This window comes from Cottoperca gobio, chromosome 13 (genome assembly GCF_900634415.1).
Source record: "Cottoperca gobio chromosome 13, fCotGob3.1, whole genome shotgun sequence".
Classification (NCBI taxonomy): Eukaryota; Metazoa; Chordata; class Actinopteri; order Perciformes; family Bovichtidae; genus Cottoperca; species Cottoperca gobio.
In genome coordinates, this window is record NC_041367.1 from 19618867 (window position 1) to 19642687 (window position 23821).

The 23821-nt window shown below is 39.6% G+C and overlaps 1 protein-coding gene across 3 annotated transcripts in view; it reads left to right on the plus strand.

Annotated features, from left to right (window-relative positions):
• Positions 1–23821, plus strand: part of caln1 (calneuron 1) — a 65098-nt gene that overhangs the window by 19557 nt on the left and 21720 nt on the right. For all 3 annotated transcript variants that reach the window (XM_029447148.1, XM_029447147.1, XM_029447146.1), the window contains exons 3-4: positions 6721–6864; positions 13620–13732. In XM_029447148.1, coding sequence (XP_029303008.1) covers positions 6721–6864; positions 13620–13732 — 257 coding nt within the window. The remainder of the gene's footprint in view (positions 1–6720; positions 6865–13619; positions 13733–23821) is intronic.

The window sequence follows — 23821 nt, forward strand, 5'->3', positions numbered from 1 at the left end:
TCACTCAAAATATTCACACAAATCTGACCTTTTCACTGAAGTAAAATTATTGAATGACATTTCTTTTTTTTAAATTTAAATAAATATTTTTCTCCAAAACATGTGTGCCACAATTATTGGCACCCCTTCATTTAACTATTTTGTGCAGCCTCCTTTTGCCAGGATTACAGCTCTGAGTCTTCTCCTGTAATGCCTGATGAGGTTGGTGAACACATGGCACGGGATCTGAGACACTTCTTCCACACAATCTCTCCATATCCTTCAGATTCCGAGGTTGACGCTTGTGGACTCTCCTCTTCAGCTCATCCCACACATTTTCTATAGGTTTTAGGTCCGTTTACTGTGATGGCCATATCAAAACCTTTATTCTGTGGTCAGTAAACCATTGTTGTGTAGACTTTAGATGTGCTTTGGGTCATTCTCCTGCTGGAAGGTCCAACCACGGCCCATTTTAAGCTTCTGGGCAGAGGCTGTTAGGTTTTCATTTAATATCTGCTGGTATTTGATAGAATCCATGATACCATGTATCCTAACAAGATGTCCAGGGCCTTTGGAAGAAAAACAGCCCCACAACATCAAAGATCCACCACCATACTTCACAGTGGGTATGAGGTGCTTCTCTGTATGGCTATCTTTCTGTCTATGCCAAACCCACCTTTGACGTTTGTTGCCAAAAAGCTCTATTTTGGTCTCATCTGACCATATAACCCTGTCCCAATCAAAGTCCCAGTAACGTTTGGCAAACTGTAGGCGCTTTAGTTTGTTGTTAATTGACAGCAATGGCTTTTTTTCTGGCAACCCTCCCAAACAACTTGTGGTGATGTAGGCGGCGTCTGATGGTTGTTTTGGAGACTTTCTGACCCCAAGACTCAACTAACCTCTGCAATTCTCCATCTGTGATCCTCCTCGCGGTGTGTGGCATCAATGTACACACACGTCCTCTTCCAGGCTGATTCTTAACATCTCCTGTTGCTTTAAACTTCTTAATTATTGCCCTGATAGTGGAAATGGGCATTTTCAATTGTTTCAAGATTCTTATATCCATTTCCTAATTTGTGCAGCTCAACAACCTTTCGTCGCAGATCATCAGTGTGTTCTCAGGTCTTTCCCATACTGAAGAATGACAAAGAGAATTTTGGCCTGTATCACCTCATATTAATACCCCAGTGAAACAGGAAATCATGGAAATATACTTCAGTTAGATTTTTTCATCATCATTTTCTAGGGGTGCCAATAATTGTGGCACTGATGTTTTGGAGAAAAATATAAAAAATAAGTCAACATTTATTTAGGTTTTTGTGAATATTTTGAATGAAAGGCCAATACGATAAACAATAAAATACATTTTACAGCCTGTTTTGCTCATTTCTACTAAAGGGGTGCCAATAATTCTGGAGGGCACTGTAGACTGGATCACATTACCTGGCAACAGACAACTTGTTTTCGCTGGAGTTGGGGAGCTGTCCAGGGTGCTGACTGTGTTTTCCCTCTCCTCAATCCCACTGGGATGCTACAACTCCTAAAGTCAATGATAATTCTGGTGCCAGGAGCCAAATATGGAACAAACTTGTTTTCACATCTGACACACTAATAATCAGAGATCAAAATAAAATCATATACATAGACATATAATGTATATTTATTCAATATTATTTTATAATTTTCATTTTTGTCCAGTTCTTTTTAATAGCCTAATCCCATATGAGATTATTATTATTGTTATTGTTATTATTATTATTATTATTATTATTATTATTATTATTATATCCAACTAGAGACTTATTTGCTCTTGTGATTTCACAATGTGAGAACATTTTACTTGGTATAATTGGGTAAACCTGAGAGTGCTGTGCAGCTATGAAGTTATCATATTTCTTTTATCGCACCTTTCAGGAAATACACACATTTGGTTCCTTTGGTTCCTGATGGATTTATTCGTCTTGATTGCACCTCAGTCAACATCACCGTCATCAAATCCACCGTCGAGCTGTTCAAATACATGACAACGTATAGAATAAGCACGCTTTCTCATCACACAAAAACTGTAGACATGTAACTATAAATATGCACGATGAAACATAAAGCAGGTAAATAAACATACCTGTCGCCAGCTGGCTTCACACAACCGAGAGGCAATAAGCAAACGTCAAATCTTCAAAACGGGCAATGTCATGTCATTTTAAACTTTAACTTAAACTTTAATCAGTATAAGTATAAAACCACTGCTGATTCATGTGTCTTCTTGGAGGAAAATGCCTCAACGAAATGTGTTCTTGCACATCAAGGGATGTAAACATAGTTCATACATAGAGTTAATACAAAATATATTCAGGAAAATAAATCATGTACATAATGATATGTAAACAAACGTATCAAATAATGACATAAATAAAAATTATAGCAGTCAAACTTTTGTTCTTGTGTTACTTACAATAAACACATGCCCTCATAAACATTTAACACTACAAGGCGTCATTTGCATACAACATTAACACACTCTGCCTCCTGTTCCATCAAAGAGTTCATTGTGAAGTCTTTCTGGTAGATATAGTGCTGTTCAAAATGTCAGATTTTGAGTTGGAAAGCAGTTCAATATTCCCCATGTGTCATAAGTATTCATGGATAGGAGCATTTGTGCATGAAATGGACTCATTGGATATATAAACCGAGACCCCATGTTGTTATTCTGTTACAACACCCTCCTACAGGGACAGGAAAGTACTCCACAAAGGCCTGAATCACGGATAGATGTATTCATGAAATGCTCATTTAAATGCAGGGGAAATTATCTTTATGTCTTTTATGTTTAGCATTCCTGTGTGCATCCTCGACAATATTACGTCTAAAACAAAAGGCTTGTATTGTTACAAACGATGATGGTGCTTTATTTGCTCAGGAGCAGCTGTTTGGGGACGCACTAAAATGCTGTTGTGATGCATGTCGCAGACTGTGACCCCTTATTATCCACTGTAGGTGCTCAGCACAGTCAAAACGCTGTTTTCTATTTCATGAGATAATTCATAATTAACACTCCACTTATGTTGTGTTGTTCCATATCATTTGCCAACAGACTGGTCCAGAATGGCAGCAGTGCAGCAGATAATGAGATGATTGATGGGCTAATTTCTTAATGACGTTTTGGGTTCAGTTTGGCAATTTCTTTTTTCACAGAGTGAGAAAATGCTATTAGAGCGCATTCGTTCCCTGAAAAACACTCGATAGCAATATATTTCCACTCAGTTAAGATGGATTTCTTTCCCCTTTGTAACACAATTATGTATGTCTTGTATTGTGGTGCATTGCTTATGTGAGCACTACAACACATTCTTGGCAACTGTCAAAGATTGTGTTGCATTGAAGGATTGAATTTTGAATCTTGGGTGTAACTAAAGTTGTCATTTTGTGTTGCTGTTGGAGCCAACACTTGCAAAGAGATGCGGTGTATGTCCGTTGAAAGAATAAACTCTGCCTCTGGGCTTTCCCGGGAGGGTTAGAGTTAAACCATCTACTCCACTTTCCAGTCTCAAATTATTCAGTGCTCAACAGTGTGCTCATGCGTGTCATGCAGCCATAGTGTTCTTCAGAGTAGTGACATTTCACCTCTATTTAAAAACACCAGATGCCTGTCAGTTTCTCCCTCTTTCCTTGCCATACAGCCTTCTCCTCTCTGTAAGCACACTTATGAAATATGCATTCATTAAAGCACAGCAACGCCTGTTGACTCCTTCCACTGACGACTTGATCACACGTTGAGCTGCCAGTGAACCAGCTGAGGCATTTGTGTCTCTGCTGTGAGGGTGAGTAAGTTCAGTAACATGTCGCATCAGCGGCACAAATTAATATGTATGCAGGCACTGTTGTTAAAGCAACACATCCAAGACATCACTGCAAGATACTGCTAATATGCTGATTGCAAGAACTCATTTGAAATGGAGGTTTCAAATATCAGAATAGTTGACTTATTTACTCTTTAAGTTAAGTTAAGAGTAGTGGACAAAAAACCTGACATTACAATTGCTGAAGACTGAAAAGGGTCCTTGCTGATCCTTAAAAAGTCTTAATATGTCTTAAACTTTTAGTTTTAGTTTCTGAAATTCAAGGTCTGAAAACGTCTCAAAATGTTGTAAATTGTGTTGTGTGTGTGTGTGTGTGTGTGTGTGTGTGTGTGTGTGTGTGTGTGTGTGTGGGGGGGGGGGGGGGGTTAAATTTGATCTGGGGCAGAATGAATGAGCTGACTATATTTTTTGTTTAGATTTGATGTTTTATTTTGACGGTATTTTCCCACAACAATGATTTACGCAACGTCCAATACCTATTTGTTTGTAATTTAAATAGTTAGTGTACACTCCGCTTGGTAGGTGGTGGTAGTACGTCTTGTGTGGCTGTGATCCGCATTTAAAGCTAGAAGAAGAACGTTTTTATCCAGATTCTGATTTCAGCGCAGAAAGGTAACTGAATATTTCAGTTATTCATATTCAAACAAACTCAATGCAGTGTTGGTATGCAGTAATGCTATTATTTGTTTCCTTTTAGAGCTACTAAAAAGTCTTAAAAGTCATTAAAGTTGTACTTTGGATTTTGATGTTGAAACTAATGCTAAGTGTATTTCTGCATTTTGTAAATGTTATTCATAACTTTCTGTTCATGAATTTCTGTTGCATGGGTCATCATTACAGCCAAACTATGTAATGTTATAAGCAAGACATAGGCTCAAAAGTCCCTGTGATGTATTCCAAACACTAGAAAACAGCACAGGCAAAGAGGTAAGTCACGTAAAAGATAGTCCTTCTACATGTCTATGTGTAGTGTTGTACACAGTACATCCCCAAAATTGAGCACTAAGTGGATTTAGTATTGCCTGGAGTCTGTGAACATTATGTACGAGCTTCACCAAATTGGTATTTTTATATGGCTATCGGGTGTTTTCTGCTGGTCATTCCTGCACTTAAGATTTCATGCAGTTTCAATAGAGTATTGATCATTAGAAAAGCAAAAATATGGGAAACCACAGAGGTAATCTTTTTTGCTCAACACTGCAGCCAAAAACAAAGTCATTTCATCAAGTAAAGGTATGTAAGTGCAGTGTAAATCACACTCCCAGGGGTCGCGAGATGACTAAAAGTACGGGAAAGATGAAAAAGTGTGTTTCTGTTTCAAACAGGACTTTTTTTCCAATACTTGCTTTGTATCGTCTCTCTAAGTCTGACTTTGGGCTCTATAAATACACTTCCTTTTTTAAGGGATATAGTAAATACTATGGCCTTTTCAGGCCTCTGATAATGGTGATGAAGTAAAGGTACACAGTTCACTTTGACTGGGACCTGCCACTGTGCCACTGGATATTGTGTGACACCTGTTAACTGTACAGAGCTGCCTTACAGCTACCAGGTTCTGTCGGGGGCCCGGCACTTTAACCCATGTGCCTTAAATGCAAGACGGTAATGCAATATTGTTACTCTAACTCAATGTCTTTGGTCATGTAGTAAACTGCAAATGTATTGGTCTAATGTGATCATTGAAAAAGAAAAAATATTGTGTTTGGAACTGGAGATTGAGCCAGTGTCCCGCATCCTTGGCCTTCTAAGAAGATATTGTAAAACATCAAAAAGCAATAAGACGTCACTGTATTTTTAATTATAACATTTTATTGCAGTGTATTAATAACAGAGGCTGGCATAAAGTCCTATTGGATTTAGATTAGCTGACATGTATATAACATTTAAAACAGGTCACTTATTTAAAATGTGGGAATCTTACTTGAGATATGTGGAGCCTGGTGAGCCTCATGCTGCAGGGACATTCTTGATTATTCTTATGATAAATGATCTTTATAACATCTGGTATTGCGTGTATGAATCTCAGCTGATGTTCTGATGTTTGGTTTGTTTGTTTCCATTGTTTACTGTTTTTGTCCTTACTGTGGATTCCATAATGTATCCATTTTGTATTTGTTGTTAAAATGTAAAAAAGTTATATATATATATATATATATATATATATATATATATAATATATTGTCAAAGAAAACAAAAACCGCACAGAGCAGGAATGGTTATGTGAAGAGCAGGATCAATGGAAGTGATAGTCTACACAGTTCATTCCTTTTTAGTGACTGTAGAAAAAGCAAACCCATATAACTTTGAATGTTGCTTTGCATGATGAGCTAATTAGATTAAGAATAGATAAAAAATATACTGTAAAATACGAAGGAGGAAACTAAAGACAAAGAGAATAAAGACACACTGAAGAGTTACTTTGGAGAATGTGAAATTACGAAAGCGAGCAGAGGTGACAGCGGCTATGACAGCAGGTGGAGAAAACGAATCGATGGGTGGAATTGATCTTGTTAACTTGAGGCAGTGGCGCGAGACCAATTGGATAATGCGCAGCTCAAAGCTGGGTCAGACAGGAAGAGAGAGAGAGAGGGAGGTGGAGAGAGGGAGGTGGAGAGAGGTGTGCGAGTGATGATGAAGGAGGGGGGGGGGGAAAGGGTGAAATGCCAGCTGACTTCATTAAATGCAAGATGAATGCAAAGTTGTGAGAAGTGTATCACTGCCAAAGAATAAATGCCAAAAGAAATACAGATGACAGTGTGAAGAAGTAATTACGTGAACGTCTGACAGACTAATGCTGTAAATTAACATGAATATGTGTTTGTGCAACTGGGAGGGGTGGCCATTGTTCATAGATGCTGAGTCGATTTCTCGTTTGTCTTGGCAGAGATCCGGGAGGCGTTTAAGGTGTTGGATCATGACGGAAACGGGTTCATTTCCAAACAGGAGCTGGGTATGGCCATGCGCTCTCTGGGCTACATGCCCAGTGAGGTAGAGCTGGCCATCATCATGCAGAGACTAGACATGGATGGTGAGTCACATGTACACACACACACACACACACACACACACACACACACACACCCACACACACACACACACACACACACACACACACACACACACACACACACACACACACACACACACACACAGTGTAAAAATGTACTGTGCAATGCAGAACCTCTTATGTGTTACATGGATATATAAATAAACAACACTTTTTCTTCATCATAAAAATAACATAAAAAATATAAATATGTAAATAACATAAGGTGTATGGTCTCTTTTATGTGTTGTGCTGCTGTGTGTGGGCCCCGGGAAGAATCTGCTAATTGGGATCTAAATACTTTAAAGGATGAATCAACAGGCAATTTTGCAAAGATTCACAGTAAACAAAAGTGTGTTTCTGTGCACTCTTTCTGTTCAAACGCACACATTACATATTCCTCTGTGTCATGTATAAAACATTTATTCATGCATGCCTGAGTGTGTATTCATTTCAATCTCAACCACTCGCTGTTTCTGCTTGGCTCATGAAAGCACCAAAGTGAAAATGGTGTCGGGAGAGAGCAACCTAAATGAAGAAATATGCAAGATTAATAAAATGTATGCACACATGACATGTGGATAGTTATTGTAGCTCAAAGTGGATTTTCATATTTGGTGTCCAACTAGAACAAAACCAATCACTGCATCAATGTATTCGCTGCAGCAGCTGAATCTGTGAAGGAAATGTGTCATAAAACTATGATATAACAATATATCCAGAGTGCTTATTGTTCCTGCTGTAAGATATCAGCGTAGGCTTATTTCTGCTGCACCATTCTCACCTGTGACCTTTTAACCTGTTGTCCTTGGAGAGAATACTTTGAACAGCAAGAAAACACAAACACATGCAGACAGCATTTGTGCCAAACAAGCTTTCAGGCAAAGCCGGCTGCATTAACAGTAAATGTCATTTTTTTAAACCATAGAGTCTATCCTTTCTATCCCGTCTCCCATGGCCGTATACCATTTCAAGAGTCTATCCAATAGAGCGGCTGGGAAAATGGAATATGCAAATGTCACTGGGAAAATATTCAAATTTCTCGCAGCCTTTTGATAAGTGCTTTACAGTTTCACTGTGGAGAGAGAAATAATACCATACATTTTCAACGCTGAATATTAAAGTTGAAGATAGTTAGACTGCCTTTATTCTTATTCTGACTCATCTGCTTCAGAATCTCAGGAGTCCATAGTTGCTTTTGTGCCTCAGGGCCAGGTCTTGTTGCAACTTGAAGATGCAGGCGAGGCTACTTTCGGAGCAGACGAAGGTCACATTAGCTTTTGTCTCCAGAAGTGGGATGCTGTTTATTTATTTATTCACTTGGTTTCTCGTTGTTCTTTCTGTCTCTGTGTATTGAATCTGAGTTTGTTGGAGTTGAAGTCTGGAAAACCGCTTTCCCATTAAATGACACCAGGTCAACTTGTTTGTATTGATTCATGTCATTAGCAAACACTGGTGTTTTTCTTCATTTAGGCATTATTGAATATTAGGATCGACTGGCTGCCTTGTAAGGACTTTGTGCTTGTTAATTTGCCAAACTTTGATTTGATAAAGACAGCTCACTAAGATATGATCAAACCGGTTTAGACAAATGAAGAGAGAAGCCTGCACACTCACTCCATGTCCAGAGAGGCTTCCGGGGGAAAAGGATCTGTCTGATGTACATGATGGGGAATACAAAGTGACAGAACTAACATGGTGTGTATCAGTAGACTGTTAAGATAAGATACACACTGTTGCAATGGGCAAGTAGGAGGCAAAGAGAGTGCTTCTAATCGCTTTCTTAGATGCAGGCTTTGCCTATCATAAGCTATAACCTTGGAATAACAGAAAGCTATCAGCCTATATGTGTACAATTTGAAAATGTTTGTGCCCACCAGTGATGCACACTGTAACCCCCCTACACATATCTGACCTGGGGACACTGAGCAGAACAGGCTGAAAGTAAAAAGGCTGTAGTCAACCAAAGAAAAAGAAAACTAAAGTAAACTAAGATTCTACATACTAGTGATGCATGGACTGCAGTTATAACCGCCGGCATGACATTTCTGATTAATAGCGAATGGGTTGCAGGTGGGTAAAATAATACATCACTAATGAGGGAAAGCAGCAAAACAATAGCTTATAAGATTTTTAAACCATCACTGCGGCTTCTAGATGGTAATTAACTCTGTATGTGTAATGTGTCACTAGTAGCCTGTCAGTCCAACGAGCGGTGAGCGGAGCGCAGCAGTCCGTGGCCGTACCGGGATCCTGTTCACACTCAATGCCAGGCTTCCTTTAATACCCGCACCCACCCGACCCGTTATGAGAGCCAATCTGCATTGCACCACCCCGCAAAAATATGCGTTAATCAACCAGCTGAGCCCAATAGCAAACCTCCAACTTAATGCATTATAGGAACACAATTGTCAGGACTGAGGACTGAGACCAGGACAGAGACGTATCAGAAGCCACGGCTCTCTCACACACACACACACACACACACACACCCCTGCTCCTCCCTTCCCCCGGAAAAAGTGCTTTTCTCCTTATGAAAGTGACACCAGCGATTGTGCATATCGACCAACCAACTAGACGTTGTCAGCCCTTGAAAGCACTAGAAAGTGCACAAACGCCTGTTGAAAAGCTTGAAATGTGCTACACTAAAGTAAGAATTCTAACATAAAGGCTTTAATGGCAGATATACATAGATACATTAAACAATGATTTAATGGTTAATCGATTTATCAAGAAGTAAATTGTAAGATTAATGGGGTTCATTCATTATCTACTGATTTATATCCACATGGAAACACAAGGGACTTCAAACAGTTCGATCACACACTGATTGGAAGATGTGAGAACAGGTCTTCACAGTTTGCTGTTAAATTGACAAATATGAAGTGTGAAACATCTGGCCTGATTTTGTTTTTTGGATTATTTACAAAGCAGTTTGTGAAATAATCTTCTCATATGCATGCACGTTGACAGAATTAACAAAGAGTCAGTGATCAAAGGGTTACGTCATGGAAGGAGGGGGGGGGGGGGGGGGGGGGCATTAGCAGATGGATGAGAATAGACGGTTGTGATTGTATCTTGGCCAAGTGGGCAGCTGTGAGGGTTGGATCCTCGGTTACAGCCATTGATTTTGAGCCCAGCGGCCAAGTCCGGCTGATCTCTAGAAGATACTGATGAGTTATCTGCTCTGCTATCAAGCCTACATGTGATTGTTATTGAGCTCTCTATGCCCTTCATGGAGAGGTGTGAATATATTCTTTGTTCCAGATCACAGCATTGCACCAGCCTTGTTTTTTGTATTATTTATACATGTTCTTCTTTTTCTTCTTGTGTTCCATGTCGCTCTCATGTCAGACTCTAATCTCTAGATGTGGATCTGTATAGGCATGTATTAACTACATACCAACAGAGACCAACATTTAGTTGTCTTTATTCTGACTATTTTGTCTGTAACTAAAGAGAGCATGATTTTGCATCTTTCTTTAATAATTCATCGTTCTATTTCAAGCTGAAACAGGATGCTCGGTTGTGACATAGGAGGAGACTTGTCAAAAGCAGGTTGCTTGGATTATAACGGAAACAGAAAGTGACTCAGTGACTATTGTTGAGGTCACAAACAGCAGATACATCAACATGAGAGCCAGCATGCAACCAAGATGTGTTAGGAAAGGCAAACAGGGATATTAGCCTCAAATGTTCCACAATATTAAACAATGTTGGGGTAATATGTGGTTTTTGGTTGAAACTTTAATGTACTGATCATCTGGTACATCATGGAGTAACAACAACTGTCTGTTGTGTTACTAAACCAATTGGCACACCAGTTCATTATTGTTGCACCTGTATAATTAGACATTTCTGGTTTCAGCCAAACAAACGTTGAGAACACACATTCTGGTCAATATACTGAAGCACAGATGCAAAAATGGGTAAAAAACTACCAAACACAAGGGTTGTTTTGCTTCAATAAACCAACATATTCTAAACAAAAAAGTAAGTAGGTGCCGTTTTTGTCAGTCGCAATAAATGTGGGGAGCTTCTTCATATCACCTAGAGCAGAAAAATATGGCATAAATGCCACAAACAGTATTTCAATCTTTGATTTGATGCATTCATTTTCTCAGGACTGCCAGGGGTCTGGAGCCTCTGCCAGCTCACTGTGCATTGTTTGAAAGCTGCATGTTACAGGATGTCTTATGGAGAGTTATGAAACAAGACAAGCATTTTTTTTATCTGGCTGAGGACTAATAATTATGAGCTCAAATTTTAATAATAGCACTAAGAATAAAGATGCAATAAAAACATGTTTTGGCCACCACACAAAGAGAATATTTATCAAGTGTTAAGAACTCCTGCCTACTTACACATCCAGCAGACACGGAGCAACATGAGCTTCCCATTGTAGTAACCCGAGGCGGTAACCTCCAGATCTGACAAGTGAACCCAATGTGGAAAAGCCTTAAACTTATGCTCTTTCTAGTAGTCAGCAGGGGCGACTCCTCTGGTTGTACAAAAATAATTCTGATTGTAAGTCTATGAGAAAATGACCTTATTTCTCACTTGATTTATTACCCCAGTAAACATGAGTTTATGGTCTCAATCGCTAGTTTCAAGTCTTCTTCAAAACAGGATTGTGTTCATTTTGCAAATGACGGCCCCACTTAGAATAGCTGATAAAGTACAAATAAAACATTTGACAGAAAATGATGTTGTGTTGAAAAAGAGAAAGTTTGGATGAATCCAGGAAAATGTCAAAAAGATCTCCTCTTACCTTGAACCTGTTCACCCAGTCCACCCTTATCTCTGCTGTCACCCATCCATCGTCCCGTCCTGACATCCTAGGATCTCAGCACTTCTTCATCTGGCCCCGTAGCCCCTGCTGAATATGCATCGGTACAAGTGCAGTAAGAGTGGCATTAGACGTTGCATTGCCAGTATGCCCCAGAGTGGCCGGCACAGTCGAGACAGGAGCAGAGGTACTGGTTGTCCAGGAAGATTGCGTTTTCCTGCATCGGTTACTTACCTCTGATAAGTTCCCAGCCTCGTCCTCAGATACAGAAAGAGCAGATTTGAAAATGAGAGAAGTAAGATGAGTTTACAACAGGGACTGATATTCTCTCACTTATGGTTTTATTTATCAATTATTTAAAAAGAAATTGAGCTGTTGGTCCATCCCATTATTTTAAACCCTAAACATCTGATTTTTACTAGTTTTACTGAATTTTTCATCATTAGTTTGTTAATTCCCTAAGCAAGAGCTTTCTGTGTAGGTTCATCTAAACATACAAATACGAAAGCCAGACAAACACTGCAGAGAGAAAAAAATAACCTTACCAGGTTTATGAAAATTAAGGTTATTTTGGATTTGTTGCTATGGCAGTAGTTTTAACAACTATCAGCAGCCTCCCAGATCACTTGTTGGAATCGATGTCTTCAGCAGGAACTCCATGTTGTGATACCGTAGCTGTACACTTTGATCTTCTTCATTTCCAGAATGATAAAGTTAGTCAGAGCTCATTATTTTATTTCAAGTTTTAGTAGTAAATGTCGTATTTAACTGTGTGATTTGAAGCGTGCTTGGCTTAAATTATAACAACAAAGACAGAAACAGCATCCATAGTTACTTTTAGGCCCAAACATAGCGTGCCATAACTATAAAAACATCTGCAGTATAACCTTTGCAACCCCAAAGGCTTCAATTATATCTATTCCATACCTGTTTATTCCAGGAAAGGTTCATGGCCTCCTTTTCCCTCGACACCCATCTTACACAAATACAGCTGCAGGCTGTTAGCCTCACCTCTCACCTTTGTGGACTACAGTTTTAAAGCCTCGAGCTTGGCCTTTCGGCAGTCACCATCTTGTTTTTTTGGAACCAGAAGTGACACGAGGGGGTGGAGCAAAGTACAACCGAATGCTGAAAAACATTTTAGGAGACCAAAATGTTACTATTAACTTTCAGAACTGAAAACACATGGTGAAAGGGTTAAAGTTGTAAGATAAAAACAGGGAGAGCAACCAGACTGGAGATCACCCAGACCAGACAACACTTTCGTCAATCACAAGCCCTAAAGCATGCCCTGCTTTATCATCTATCTTTACTCTAAATGGGACCATCATGTAAAAAATGAACATCATGATGAATTGAGAAAGACTTGAAACTAAGCACTGAGTATACCCACACCATAAACTTGTTAAGAAAATGTTTACTGAGGTAATAAATCAAAGGAGAAGTAGGGTCATTTTCTTATAGACTTCTATACAATCTGACTTCTTTTTGCAACCAGTGCATATTGGAGAGAATACAAGTTTAAGGCATGTCCGCATTGGCTTCACATTTTAGACCCAAAGGTTGCCGTCTGCACTTTACCAATGAATGATTCCAGTGAGATTCTGTTCATGATCATTTCCACTGTATAAGATGGTAAAGTTGAGGCTAAACAGCAAGATAAGAAAGCTGAACTAACACTCTACCAAGAAACAAAAGAAAAGTTTCTTTTCCATTATGCAGCCTGGATAATACTCTGCAGAAGAACGATTCATCAGATTATCAGATTTAGAGTTAGGTTGAGTGTTTTTCGGTTTGATATCACCTTTGGTGAAGATCGGTATGGGTGTTGTCTCAACAGTTAGAAGGGTCATTTACGGCCAGCAACTAATTTGACAAAAGTCACAAACAATGTAAATATAAGTACATGATCAGCGGTCAATAATCTGTCCTTTTTCCATTGTGTCAGGTGATGGACAGGTTGATTTTGATGAGTTTATGACGATCCTTGGACCCAAACTCCTGTCGTCTGAAACAAGAGAAGGCTTCCTGGGCAGCACAATAGATAGCATCTTCTGGCAGGTAAAACTTTATCCTCTTAAACATATCTGTTCTGTTCACTTTGCTGAGTCATGAATTAAAATGTTTGTGAAGACTACTGCAAAGTAGAGCAGCAAAAAAATCATGATTCTTTCTTCAGCCTTTTAGAGTTCTCTTCCTGGAAACCAAAAGCCTGAAATGGTTGTTGTATCGGGGTGTGGTTCAAAGTGGCCGTCCTTGGTCTGCTGCACTTAAAAGCTGTGGGCAGGGGTTCACTTTAACTCGGGTGTAAATTCTTTACGGAGCGCAAATGTAATACGTGATTGGTTAAATGTCAAGATGTTCATATTAAGTAGTCGGTCATGATACAAATTATGGTGACCCTGAATTATGGTGACCCCGAAAGGCACGTTTTAATCTAAGAAGGAATGTCTACTTGAAACATGGAGAATAGATGGATTTCACTGATTACATTACAAACAATCGAGGATGCATGTACAGCAGGGGGGTAGAAAATATGTTGCTACTGTCCGCTCTTCTCATTTCTCTTTTTTGTGCCTCCTTGTCTCCTCTCTCCTCCGTCCTTTTGCCTGTGACCTGGAAATCAATCGCAGCGCTCCATCTTAAAAGACGTTTCAATTGCTTAAATGCATCTCGAGGAGAGAGGAGGCTTGCCGGAGGAGCTATGAGTGAGGATGCACAGGTGCATCCTTTGCGGAGGTCTTTTTGGTACCTGTGACGTATAAAAGAGTCGTGACACACAGCTGGAATATACAAACCACAAGTTTTCCTGAACACGGTTATGTTCATCTGACTAAGATTATAAAATACAGCGCTAGGTGCCAAACATCTTATTTCATTGACGTTGCTTTAAAATGATGGCTCAGATGCAAGAATGTCTCATTTTGTTAAATGCTTCGACTCCTTTCTTCTTGTGTCTCTTCGTCGCCTCCTCCACTAGCATTTCAGGTGGGAGGGACTGAGACGCAATGAGAGGAGGAGAGGTAAGTAATCGAGGATATACAAACTGAGAAATGAGAAGAACCCAATGACATGAAAGCTTAGTATTTAGAAATAAAGCAACCTCTTAGCAGGTGCCACCTTTATTAGCCATCTGTCAACTCATGCTAGCTAACATGACGCATATTCTGGTGAAAGAGCATCTAGTCGCAGTAATAACGGCAACACATACTACTTAAAGTTATATTTACAGGCAGTGAGAGTGTGTTTCCCAAACCATCAATTGACAGCAATGGTTAAATGCACAGAACCACAACACAAGTATGATTTGGGTTTCCATTACTCGCACTGTTTCTTTGCATTTTTGAAGGGCAGTGGAAATGAAAAGCTTAATATAGAGCATCTGACATTCTCCAAGATAAATTGTGACTGATGATGGTAATATGTGACCCTGACAGATGTGCCTTTGGACAGCCTAAAGGCTTTTGAGTATCTGAAGAGACTCGGAGTGACAAAGGAATCGGTGGCATAAGAATCAAACGACAGAAGATGTCAGTACGGGAGTGAAATAGACTGACTTTGAGTGAGTGAGACAGAGAATGATGAATGTGCCTGACAATAGAGACGAATAGAAAGACTGCGAAAGCATGAATGATGACAAAAGGAGCATGTGTAAAAGAGAGAACGGGACATTTGGCACTGATAGCAGCACTTGGCAAGCCCGTCCTCTCGATATAATCATCGGCTTGACCCAGGCTTTTTCTCTGGGGCAGGAGCTTGTGGTTCACACCCCAAGGACACAAGTCTCGGAGGTATGCGTGCTGGCTGGCAGAATGTGCTGCACGCCCCATTTGGCTGTGGCAATGACCTTGGCTTGTGCAGGAAGACTGTTGGCCTGAAAAGGTTTTTTTTTGTTTACCCTTCCAAGTAAGTCTGGTGTATCTGGGTTGGCATGGTTGGGTTTTTTACTTCTACACTTACACACCCACATTCTTTGTCTGATAAATCATTGCTTAGAAGCTGAAATCATCAGCAAATACCTCATCTGATGTGTTTTCAGAGGAAAGAACTCAAACCTTGATTCATCATGATTGTTTCTCCACATGCCTCACAGATGATTAGTTGCTTGAGGTATTACAGTTTTGTGCTAAGTTTAGTTTGTTAATGGACTGTGGTGTGTGACTCAGCCTCCTGTTACTTATTCATTTCTGCCATCCTGCTTGAATATTGTGAAGTAACACTTAGTAAGTGTTTTATAAGCTTATAAGATACAGCATGTTGGCTTCACATTCTGGTAGGAGGGTACCATATATTTGTCCTGTACTTTTTTTTAAAACAACCCAACATTTGTTTTTCAAAGTATTCATAAAATGATAAAACATTACGTCTGTTCAGCAGGACAGAATGTTACATACAGTGTAACTTTTGTGCGACAATAGCATAATGGAAATGATGTTAGCAATGCAAGTATACATGAAGGAAAAATAACACTATCTGCTCAAAAGCCCACCCAACAGTTCAGCAAACACTGAATAAAACATCAACGAGGACAACTCATGCTGCTGGCTCATTATGTGCCACTCATCAAAATTCAAAAAATACACTGCCTTCATCAATCAACAAATGTTGCATGTTTATAAAAATGACTTTGCCTGTGTGTCAACTAATATGATATAAGAGAATTAGCAATTTGCATGAATTTGCGTTCATATGTAACAGAAGCTTTATACAAATGAATGCACAATGACGTCAACGACGTGTTTGTGAGAGACTGAACGTGTGTGATGGTGCTGACTACTGTCTGCAAAGCTAATTGTCCCTCAGGGACTGAATGATTGTTGAATGAGGTGTCTCCAGGTCAGACATGAGGTGATACATTTTGCTGCTATCATTTCACATTTGGGCATTTCTCCCAAGTAAAAATAGGATTTTCTCTGTCTCTTTGTATTTTTTTATTTTATTTGGAAAATGTTCATTTCTCAGAGCCTGGTATTTACACCAGGCTGTCTGTCTGTTACAGTAGGAGCAGAGTCTCTCCTCTTCTGGCTTCCACCTCTGTCTATGTCGACCCTTCTCTATAGCTAGGCTGTGCTCGCTGGGTCTGTACAAAGTCATGGCTCCTCTTAATTTAGGATTCTTAACTCTTAACTTAACACATTTGCTAATGTGAAGTGTCTTTTTAGCTTTTTTTTTGGTTGATTTTTTGTTTTGGTTTGATTGGGTGGTGTGTTCCCGAGGCTGTCCTCCAGGGCATGTTAGCTTGTCCGGATAGAGTCTCAGGACCACCTGATTTGGGGGAATTTTCTCTGGCTTTAGTTCTTTGTGATGGTATGTCTAGGGGTCACTAGTTTTTTGGTGATCGTAAAATATAATTGCTCTTTTTTGCATGTTCAATATGAAGGGGTATAGGCCGAGCTGTGCTCTACAGGCATTGTTTGACATCTTTTCTAACTGGGGATAGCTACCGATAGCTATTGGGGGAAACAAAAGCGATATCCTCTGTTTTGGTTGTGCAACGGTTGATGCACGTCCTTTATGCCGTAAAACAAGCCTTCGTTTTCCTGGGAGATCGTTCCCGGTGACAGACAGAACTGCAGCGGGAAAGCGAGGCTTATCGGGAACCAAACCTAGATGGTGTCGTTATTCTAAAGTCATTACCATCATTACATTGTGCAAACAACATTTACTTCATAATGATGCGTTTAGGCAAAAAACATGTCTACTGCCACTTTAATCATCAGTTCGATAGAAGATATAAAATGATTGCTAATAATGCTGTGTGTCTGCAGGATGTGTGAAGAGGCAATTGTTTGCTAACATGGTAGCCATAACATCCAGGTGATAAAATGTCAGCTTGTTTGGGAGTTGTTATGTTCCATAGTGGCTTCATCAGTGTCAGATTAATGCAGTTCTAAGACATGGTAACAGCTAGAAGAGACTGGAACAGCCAGATCAACAATTATGAACACTACAGTAATACTGAAATGGGCTGTATAACTTTTAATAAAGGAAGAGTCAATATCAGCTTAACATCCTCTTTAATCTTTCTTGAGCTTTATTTCAGTACATTCATTAAGCACACTGCATTCATAATGCTCTGCCTTTGAAGAATAAAAACCCAATAAACTCATTTTAGAATGACTCAGTCAGCTACAGTGCAGTAGCGTTATTAAAAGATTCCAAGTAAGCACTAATTGTTGATTTTCTTCAGTTTCAGAGCTGTAATAACCTTTATATTCTTCAAAGAAAGCCAAGCACTTAAGGGATAAGAACCAATTGCTTGAAGTTTCTTAATAAATCCACACTCCTCTGTAGCTTTATGACAGATCAGCCCTCCATTTGAATACCCAACCTTTTCCATAAAACATGAATCATGACAAGCATACAACAACGGTGCAACGCTGAAAGCATTTAGCTGGAGGGGTTCTGTGTAACCCTTATTAAAATCCACAATTATCAAGCATTTGAAAGTGTTTCACAGATTACATGTTCCTCCATCTGGCATTTTGTAGGATTTTACTATTAAGTATTTATTTTCCCCAGCTGAGGTTGTCAGAGTTTGTGTCCATCAGAGCAGAGCAGGATCCACTCAACAGGAGTGTGACACAAGAGGACTCTGGAAACTCAAATAAACCTCATATTATGTTCTGGTTTGATCTTAAACCATGAAAGCAGTTCAGCTCCTGTTTTAGCTGAGAGATTTCTCATTCCACTAATGTCAGGCAAAGTGTCACATCCTCACCAGCTGGAGTGATGGGACAATGATTCACGCGCTGTCACACGCTCACCTTCCTACTCACTCGTATCTGCACTTGAACAGTTTGTTAATGTATCTAATTATTTTGTCTGGGTAATCATAAGCTTGTATTGGAACAACTGCAAGCATTTTATTCTCCTCTGTTTTGCTAATCGTCGGTGGCGTAATTAGCAAAATGAGGTCTTCATAAATAATAAACACACCGCTCGATAACCTTTTGTTATATTTCATCTCTAGAATAAGAATCTACTATTTAGATTTAACTATATTTCTTGTGATTGCATAAGGTCACTTCTGTCATTTTGTTTCAATGCCTCTTTGCTTTTGAAGATGACATTCAGGCTGGATTGACATCACTTTGTCACAGGACTTTCTTTTCTGTGTGTGTGTGTGTGTGTGTGTGTGTGTGTGTGTGTGTGTGTGTGTGTGTGTGTGTGTGTGTGTGTGTGTGTGTGTGTGTGTGTGTGTGTGTGTGTGTGTGTGTGGGTGTGTGTGTGTGTGTGTGTATGGAATACAAATGTTAGAAGATCAAGGCTCCTCGGTGCTTTTAATTACAGGTCAGCGTCACTTATGTTGAACTAATTATTCCCTGAGCAGGATTGTGACTCACTGAGATGCCGATTTATGCAGAGTGACCTGAGTCCAGTGAGGTAATCTGCAGCTCTAAATTAAACTGGAGGAAATGCGGTTCATATAACGCTGTCATAATTCAGCACTTGTGAAAACTCAAAGCCATTACTGTGTCAAACACAGTGTGTACCATCTCTATCTGCTTGAGATTTAGCATGGGATTTGACTGGGTTGATGGAGATGTTGCAGCTTTTCTTTACAGTTCAAACATTATTTTAATGGCTGGGATTGTTGTCTGGAACACATTGTTCCAAAATCAATACTAGATGCTTTTTTAATGCACTGCACTTTGCTGCGAAACACTGCTCTGCACCAGTTAGATTTAGATTTCTGAAAGTGAACCCAGAAATGTTGATGGAAATTCTTCCTAATTTGTCATAAGATATCCAAGCAGTGTGATGGAGAGGGATGGTAACACTTTACAATAAAGAAATGGGGGAAGTTAATAAGGAATGTGTGAGGAGTGAATCAGGTACGACGTGATAATTAATGAATCGTTAATATGTAGTTCCTGGATAATGTAGATAATGATGAGTAACTAGAGTGTGAAGAAAAAGGCACAGTCTTTATGTCCTGAAGTTGTTAGCTGAATGCTTCAGCAAGCTTTCTTTCATTGTTTCTTCCTTAAGGCAAAACAAGCTGAGGTTAAGCATCTTTTTATTTTTATTTCATCGATGAGAATATTCAATAGAATGAAACCAAAACCTTCTGTTCACCAAAGCTCAGCAGAAGTGAAGTTTAGTATCGGGACTGTTGAGCAGATGATTAGCTTCATCCCTTTTTTGTCTCAATGTTGGCAGTATTTCATAGATTTACTTTCAGTTTTGACACTGAATGTCTGTCAGCAGATATCTTCATATACTTTAAAAGGTTTCATTCATTTTGGAGTTTTGGCTTCTTTCACATGATTGTTGTGAAGACATTAGAGGATTAGTCTTTTATTTTCACCCCAAACTGGATATTCTCCAAGTTTATCTTTACGAATGTGTATTTAAATGCACACATTAGTCTCTCTTAGAGTCCCTACAATCCATAATGCATGACCACCATCCTTTCGCCCTTTCTTCACAAGTCCAGTATTTAGTTGTTCAGTTTTTTATGTTATCTGGGTAGTTCATTATATTTTCCAGTTCTGCCATGATGTCAAAACTACAGACATCTGTTTGTTTAAAAGCCTCAGTGAACTTTCTGCGACTGCGTTAACACTACCTCAACCGAATCAGTGTTAGTCTTCGCTATCAGCGGTTTAACTAATAATCTCTTGAATACAAGCTGATACTTTTCTCTTCTCTTCTCTTCTTGTCTATAAAACCTTATACGCAAGTTTAAAGTTTATCAAATGTTGAAACAAACAATGACAAATCCTGACATATTAAACAGTGTGTTGACTGCAGAAACCAGACATTTATTTGTTAAATTCTTAAAAACACACATTAATGTACTTTTTTGTTTGAGCAGGCAGGTCTGGTGTCACTGCTATAATGGTTTGAAAAATGGGCTTTCAAATGGGCATTGTTCTGTGTGTGTGTGTGTGTGTGTGTGCGTGTGTGTGTGTGTGTGTGTGTGTGTGTGTGTGTGTGTGCGTGTGTGTGTGTGTGTGTGTGTGTGTGTGTGTGTGTGTGCGTGTGCGTGTGAGCGTAGTTGCGTGTGTGTGTGTGTGTGTGTGTGTGTGTGTGTGTGTGTGTGAGTGTGTGTGAGTGTGTGTGTGAGGCTGTCTGGACTAGTTGGTACCCTCTCAGCAGTGTCTTGACTGCTTGTTTGAAAACTTGGATTATCAGTTTATGTTAATGAGGAAGACGCAGCGCTCGAGAGGGGGGGGGCTGCTTGTTGCAATTAAAATGTTAGAGGGTTTTCTCTCCACACTTGTTTTAAGCAGATGCAGAAGTGGAGCGTGTGGTTGTTTTCCAAAACTCATCTTTGGTATCAAATTGGGTTTACTGATTGCTTTGCTTGTAGACAGGTACTTAAAAGAGTTCTCCACCAATTTAGCTTTGCACTCCTGTAACATTGTCAGACTCATGGACGTATTATAAGAACTGGATACTGGACCCAAAGATGGAGCATATTCAGTCCAATGACAATTGCTCGCCTGGCTCATACGCCAAATAGTTTCCTATCTTTCAGGTTAACTTCCTTGTCATGCGGCCCACGTAATATGCACAGTAGTGTTTCTCCCACTGGCCCCGCCTGCGAGTTCCCTGCTGAGCCCATAGACTTTACATTGTGATGACGCCACAGATTTTTAAATCGCTTTTCTCAGCTCGATAAGTTTTACAAATATAAAACCTCCATGGACCAAAAATTTCAGGATTTTTCATTGGCCATTAGGCACATTTAGAAGCAAGGCTGAGAGGCGGCACCCTATCCACTTCTTATGATGCATCCATGCTCATGATGAAGAAGAACCAGGAATATCGACTTCTTTACTCCATGCATTCTTCTTCCTTGTCAAAACCTAGTTCCTGCACCACCCACAATGCAACTTGACCCTCAGCAGTTTGAGTGTGTTATCCTAGTATCTGCTAACATAGCCTTGAGCCACTAGCTCTAAGCAGAGATGAGGAGCAGGCCACAGAGGTCTGGTAAACTCACCTTTTCTAACTCCACACCCCCAGATCTTTTCTTTTTCAAGCTTCAGACAATTTTTTTGCTTTAACTTTTCATTAGAAAGTAAATGTTGAATGCACAACGTATGGCTATAGAACAACATCACCTGAGTTTAGATCGGTTCCCTATAAGCCTCGCTTCCACTTTTTCAACCCACCTTGCTTCAAGTGCGTTACACAATTCTCACTTAAAGACAGGCTCTGTGCAGTACCAAAGGCTTTATACAACTTGTTTCACAAATACAGAAATACTCTCTAAGATCTGTAAACAGACTTTGATGTGTAAAATTGTGAGCACTTTCCCTTTAATAATTCGTATTTTCCAAAGCAAACTGAGCAAAGACTAATGTGCATGTTGTTGAGTGGGCCTGCTAATCATGACTCCCACAGGTGAACTGGCAGCCAGGAGAAATGATTAGGGGTTGCTTACCTTTTTGACAGAACAGCATGAGTGAGATTATTTTAGAGCCTTTTGCACTATAATCATTCTGTGTGCTTTCTTACTGTACACCCACTCTGAATAAGATGTGTTATTGCAGCCCTCAGGAGGAATACTGGAAAATGAATTTCCTCACGCAACAACAAAGTTGGATTGTTAATGTCTGCCTTTTTGGTGGATCAATCAGTCTTTTTTTGAGAAGTTTTTCAAATTAATTGAATATTAATCACTATCAAGATTCTGGCTTCCTACAATTAAATGAACATGATTGCCTGATGTTTAAAATGCGTGCTCCACTCACAGAAAACTCTGCTGAATATCAATTATATATATATATATATATATATATATATATATATATATATATATTATATATTTTTCCTTTCCAAGCCAACCCATTATAGCCGGTCTTGACACACACGAGAGATATGTGCCTGGTGAGGGCCAGTCAGCACCGGGTAGAGGATCCTCCCACACAGAGTGGCCATCTCTGATCCATTGAGTCGAATCCCTCCAGGCAGTAGGCTATTGGGCTCATCTTCCCTCCCTTGTGTGCACTTTGAAAGACCTGGGGTGAATGTGGCTCTGGGCTCCAAAGAGCTTTACAGCACCCCTCGGCCCAACCTCTCCGCTTCCCGGGCCGTAGAAGTTTGCTTATTCGGCAGGGAGTCGGGCGGTCCGGGATGACCCCCCCCCCATGCTGGGGTTTGCACTGGCTAAACTCAAACTGCTACAGCCGCTAACTGAAGATCTGTCTACTGGAGCCGGTGGCTGCTCTGTTCCTGGCGAAATGGTCTCCTGGTGGCGGGGAGGACAAAACGATAATATGAGAGGTGTCCTCGTTTCTGCCACTTTGAAATTTATGCTATTGATTATTATTATTTTCAAACCATAGTAAATGCAAAGCAGAGCAAAAACTAAACAAACGTTGATGTTGCATTAATTTTCTCTAAATGTAAAGATCACCTTCACTGTATAACAGGATTTATATCAAGATCTTACATTAAAAACATACCTGCTCTGTCAGTGCTTTACCATGCGTAATTCACTGTCCTATTACAATTCTTTTTGAACAGCAGAAGCTATGCATTTGCAATGTGTTTCTTTGTTCATTGAATATACAGTAGATCAATGTGTTAGGTATTAGGCAGCCTATTTTTTAAAATGATGTTTAATGCTAAAGATACTACGGTAGATCCCAGCTTGGCAGTTTGTAAGATGTGTCACAATGTGTTACTCAAGTGTTATTAAATTAATTCCTACTGAATCTTTGTCAATCATTTCTACTTTTCAAGCTAATGAGAAAAAAGGGGCAGAGAGTTTGGAGTTGGTCTATCGGAGTTGGAGTGTGTTTGAGGCAGCAGATGTCAGGAGGAGGAAGCACACACACAGAGATGTGAGGAACCCTGAGTCTAATGAGCAGATATTCACTACTCACAGCTCACAATGAGTAAATCAGCTGGGAGTGTAACATTTGTTGCCACTATCAGGTGAAAGCCTTGTATCATTGCAATGCATTTAAATAAGTTCATGTGACATGCTCCTGCATGAGATAAAAAAAATTCAATCCCTAACAAACGGTTATGATACTGTTTTGAAATTATCACAGGGCTTTGACATGACAACAACAATGAATAAAGAAAGCTGTCAAAAAAGTCAGATGCCATTTTAAAAAATATAATGTAGCCTGCTGTAGTTCAGTAGTTCTTAAAGCATGTCTTTGATCTTACAACACGTCT